This window comes from Orycteropus afer, unplaced genomic scaffold (genome assembly GCF_000298275.1).
Source record: "Orycteropus afer afer isolate SDZICR_OR568_19922 unplaced genomic scaffold, OryAfe1.0 scaffold00524, whole genome shotgun sequence".
Taxonomy (NCBI): domain Eukaryota; kingdom Metazoa; phylum Chordata; class Mammalia; order Tubulidentata; family Orycteropodidae; genus Orycteropus; species Orycteropus afer.
Genome location: NW_006922111.1, coordinates 894262 through 898988, shown reverse-complemented (window position 1 = coordinate 898988; position 4727 = coordinate 894262). Strand labels below are relative to the sequence as shown.

General features: G+C 54.3%; 1 protein-coding gene across 1 annotated transcript in view; it reads right to left on the bottom strand.

The window, feature by feature from the left end:
- Window positions 1-280: 280 nt before the first annotated feature.
- The window catches only part of ATXN10 (ataxin 10), a 222788-nt gene continuing 218341 nt past the window's right edge, over window positions 281-4727 (bottom strand). The window contains exon 11 of the mRNA XM_007955645.1: window positions 281-501. Within this exon, the coding sequence (XP_007953836.1) occupies window positions 281-501 (221 nt within the window). The remainder of the gene's footprint in view (window positions 502-4727) is intronic.

Below are 4727 nucleotides of genomic sequence, written 5' to 3'. Positions count from 1 at the left end.
GCCTGTGGTTTCTGCTGCCATGAACATGAGCTATCCTTTAAAGAAATTCTCATTCCCCTCAGACACATGCTTTTTGAGACCATGTATAAATTTGATCCCACTTCTTCAGCCTTCTCCCCCAGAGCGGGTGTGGAATTTTAACTCTTTTCAGAAATGGCGGCATGAAGCCTGAACAAAGCTCTGTAGTTCTACCTGGAGCTTCCTCTGGTGTGTGGCTCCAGAAGGCAGACTCTCCCACCCCCTCCGCGTAAGGGAACCCTGTCCCGCCCGGGTCCTGGGGTCATGGGGGGACGGGCCCCCCAGGAGTACTCACCGGCTGGGGCGCCTCACTAGTAGATTTCAGGATCAGCTTCTCACCCTGCTTTTCAACTTCAAAACCCATTTTCTTGAGTACAGACGCGTCCGCCAGCCCCTGCTCCTCCATCTTTGCAATCAAGTCTTGGTTTTGGCTATTGTCTTCAGTGAGGTTCCGGATGGTGTACACCACCCACTGGGTCAAGACTGGAGTCAGAGTGAAGGAACTGGCACCATACTTGCCTGCCTCCTGACTTCACCTGGGCATCTAGGACAGAACCCCAACAAAAGGAGCACAGACACCCAGCTGCCAGACACAGCTGCCAGGAATGTACTACGGTGTGTGTCCAAAGCAGGAACAAACTACAGTGCATGCTGCAGGCATGTGCACATGTATGTCCAGCACATGTGTGCCAGATCTGGTGACCTGCACAGAGGTACTTCATCAGCATGTGATGAGTGACTGAACGAGGAAGCAGAACTGGAGAACAGCTAGAACTAAAGTCTATGAACACACCAGCACATGCGTGTGCACACATATACACATGTGCACACACACACAGCCTGTCTCTGGATCATGATGGTGCTGAGGCACTAGACAAAGAGCAGCAGCAACAGGGACTCAGCCAAGATGGTGTCAGGTCAGAAGACAGGACAGTTATCCTGTCGGATGTGGCCCAGCTGGAATACAAATTGTTTCCTGGGAGTCATCATAGACGCCCCCCTTCAGCGCCGCAGTGAAGTGGCCAGGAAGCCCTGCAGGGTTTTGTGTGCTCCCTAGAAAGTATGTGATCCGAACTGCCTTCTGTACCGCGCCCTCAGACTCTACCTGTAAACATTACGCAAAGTGGCCTTCACACAGGAGACTTATAAAATACTAAGACAGTGTCACTGATCATTTACAGAGATGTCTTATTAACTAACCCACCGCTTTCGAGTTGATTCCGACTCACGGTGACCCCCACTGGGTTTCCAAAGCTATAGATCTTTACATTAGTAGACTGCCTCATCTTCCGCAGAGGAGCTGGCAGGTTTGAACCACCGACCTAGTTAGCAACCAAATGTTGCTTGGTAAACCCCTATCTTGCTGGGAAAGCATTAAACTGCTCCTATAATATTTAGAAAAGATTTGACTAAAGTGACTGTAGGGACCGGTCTTCAGTGGTTGGGTCCAAGGACACTTGAGACATAGCTGAGGATGGGCCCTGCCCCACAGGAATGACGTGATCTAAGGATGGAATAGATGCTGCAGCCAGCCAAAGGCCTGTCTGGCACTGTCAGACAGGGTGGAGTGGGGGTGAGCAGAGGAGAGCTGCCCGAGGAGCCAACATCAACGACTTCCTATCCTGGTGACACCGTACACATGCACCTTCTTTCCCCCGCAGGGTGGGGTGAGCATGCGTCAGGGAAACACGTGATCTTGAGAGCTGCCTGAGAAACCAACAGCTGGGGCTAACTTCAGGCCCGAAAACTTGAGATGGGGATTTCAGTTCAGGTGTGCAACCAGTGGTTGGCAGCGGGACACTCTGCTGCCTCCTGAAACGGCACGTAAGGGAAATAGCAAAGTGGCAATGTCCACCACCAAGGGGGCTACTGAAGGCTGAGGGCTGGTGGTGCTCACTGCAAGTTGCAAATCACTCTGCAAGGAAGTGCAGTCTTCCTCCAGACGCCCAACAACCCCACCGCACTGCACCCACCTTGGTGTAGGTACCTTCATACCCCACGCTCCAGTGACCTCCAATGCCGGCCCCACCCCACGACAGGCCACGTGACTCCCTTCCTAGCTGGGCTGCCCTCTCGTTTGGGAAGCCTGCCCCAGCTGCTGTGTTTCCAGGGCACTGTCTCTGCCTATAGCGCCCATCGCACCACACTCAGGGCAGCAGCCACACCCGTTCACCTCTGGGTCCCAGCACTGGGACTAGGCCCTGCCCAAAGTGGGTGTTCCGCGGGTGCCGAGGGAATTCAGGCACGATTAGGTGCTTCTGTCCGTCTGCCCTGACAGACTGCCACCCATTTCGCAAGCAGCAATGGCGTCTCCACCGGCTCCATCCTGTCCCCGGTGCAGGGCTGGGCACCGCAGGCTGGACGTACTAACGGATGGACAGCTCTCCCACTTGCCGTGTGGGTGAGGCCCTGGGGACTTCAGGAACCCACACAGACATGTGCTTCTCGTCTGTGGTGCGGTTTCCTGACTCATGGCACCGCAGGGCAGAGATCGGATGAAAGTAAACCAGGATAAATGCCACCAGGTGAGGATGCTGTACTGCGTGCATGGAAGGACCATCACGTCACATCCCAACCCAGAGGTGTCCCACGCGGCTGGGAGGAAAGGACAGTGTGGCCCTGCTCAGCTCCAGTCACAAGCTAGGGCACCACTGTCGGTGTAGCCTTTTAACAGCAACGCCCCTCCGTGTGTCTGGCAGCCTCTTTCTGTGGGTAGTGAATTCCCGTGACGCCCACTCTGCGGGAAGGGAGAGGGGACCAGAGAGCAGCAGGGCACCAGGGCCCCTGGGGACAGCCTGCCCGCCCAGGAGCCTCACTCAGCCCACTGGCAGGCTGAGCCACCATCAGCTGCAGGCTCCTGACACCATGAACAGACCAATCGTGATGGTGGAGAAACTCACGAGGGCAGACTCGCACAGCCACCAGAGGGACAGTCTGACAGCAGGGGCGCCACAGACGAGAGCAGAAAGCACCTCTGTCTCCAGCTGCTCTTTAAGGGGGTAAAAGAGGTGTGAGTCGAGGGCCCGGGGAAGGCTGGGAAGAACTGTGGCCTCCAGACCCCACCAGAGTCAGCTACTACTTAGCAGGACCTTGAACGTTAAAAGCAAGAAGAAAACGAAAGGATTAACTGGCTTAATACTGCATAAAGTGCTTCCATCTCCTGGTTTGCTGTGTCATGCCCTGGTCTTAGAAGCTTGCAAGTGGCCATCAATGGTGCAACAACTGGTCTCTACTCACTTGGGGCAGGAAAGGAGAAGAGGAGGGAGGAAAAGGGAAGGAAATGGAATGGGTGACCAATGGTCTCCATGGACAACTGCCTCCTCTGACATGAGACCAGAGGAACTGGATGGTGCCTGGCTACTGTCACTGAACATCTCTGATCAAAGATTCGATACAAGAGTTCTGATTAAAAGGGGGAAAATGCAGAACAGAATGTCAAATTCTCATAGAATCCAGCATTTCGAGAGGCTGGATGAACCCATGAAACTACTGCCCTGAGATAATTTTTAAGCCCTAAACAAAAAACCTCCCCTGGAATCTCCTTAAAGCAAAGAGGAGGATAGCGTCACCAGGGAAAGAGTGTCTGCCCTGAGCGTCGTGCTCCTGGGAGATCTTAAAGGAACAAACAAAAGCCAACACTTTTCACTTAAATGTGTGCTCCACGTCCCTCTGGGTCCTGAGATGAACTTCCATCCCTCCTCTGAGAAGGTGGGTGCTGGGAGTCAGAACCGCGCGTGTGCCACACCCCCTCCTCAGACGGGCCAGAGATGTCTGCCTCGTCAGTCAACCACCACCTGAGGGTCCACAGTTGCGCCATCGCCCCAGAACACCTCACACTCAGGCGGTCAGAGCAGCAAAGAGAACCATCTTCAAACTGCCTCTGCTGGAGTGTCCCCACAGCCCCCCTCCCGGGCCATGAATATGGATGACCTCCCTTGTTAGTGCCATGAGAGGCCAAGACCTTGGAGGGCGGGTGGGGACCCCGGCAGTCCTGAGTGTCACAGGGAGATAAAAGCAAGTCCCAGTTAATATTCACACTGCCCTCTTGTTCCCTCTCTAAAGAGACAGACAGACAGAAAGAGTGGGGGAGAATGAGACGTCTTCCCAAGTCTCTAATCCCACCAACACTTGAAGCACTCCTTTGTGTCTCAGCTTTAGAAAAGGCGCTTCTAACGTTTCCATAGTGACCACAGATAGAAGGCATAAGCTGCTAGCTGCAAACTGCCTGGGAGCCCTGCACTGGCACCACAGGGAGGTCCCCCAGGACCACAGAGGCTTTAAGGCGCATCCTGAGCTGCCAGGAGGGCAGCAGCCACTGGTCTCTTTGAACACTCCTGGGAGGCTACAATGTGTTGGGTTCTGAAAGGCTGAGCTTTCTGGACCCTGCACCTTATATGAGCTGTGACTAGGCAGCTGGAGAGTGACACCATACAGAAAGGAAACTTCACAGCCAAGTCAGGACTGGTGAGCGGTTTTATGGCCAAAACTCAACGTCAGGGAAGTGGGGTGAGCTGAGGCTCGGAAACAGGAATTCTCTGAGGACCAAGACTCTGCCTAACTACAAAGTGCTTTGCTGATGCCGATCACGCAGCATCAGGGCTGCTGGTGGGGGTCTCGACTGTGCCACTGTCCCGCCCAGGTCTGCAACACTGTCAAGGATCAAAATCAAAAAACCATGCCCACAGCGCCCCTACAGGACAGAGTGGAAC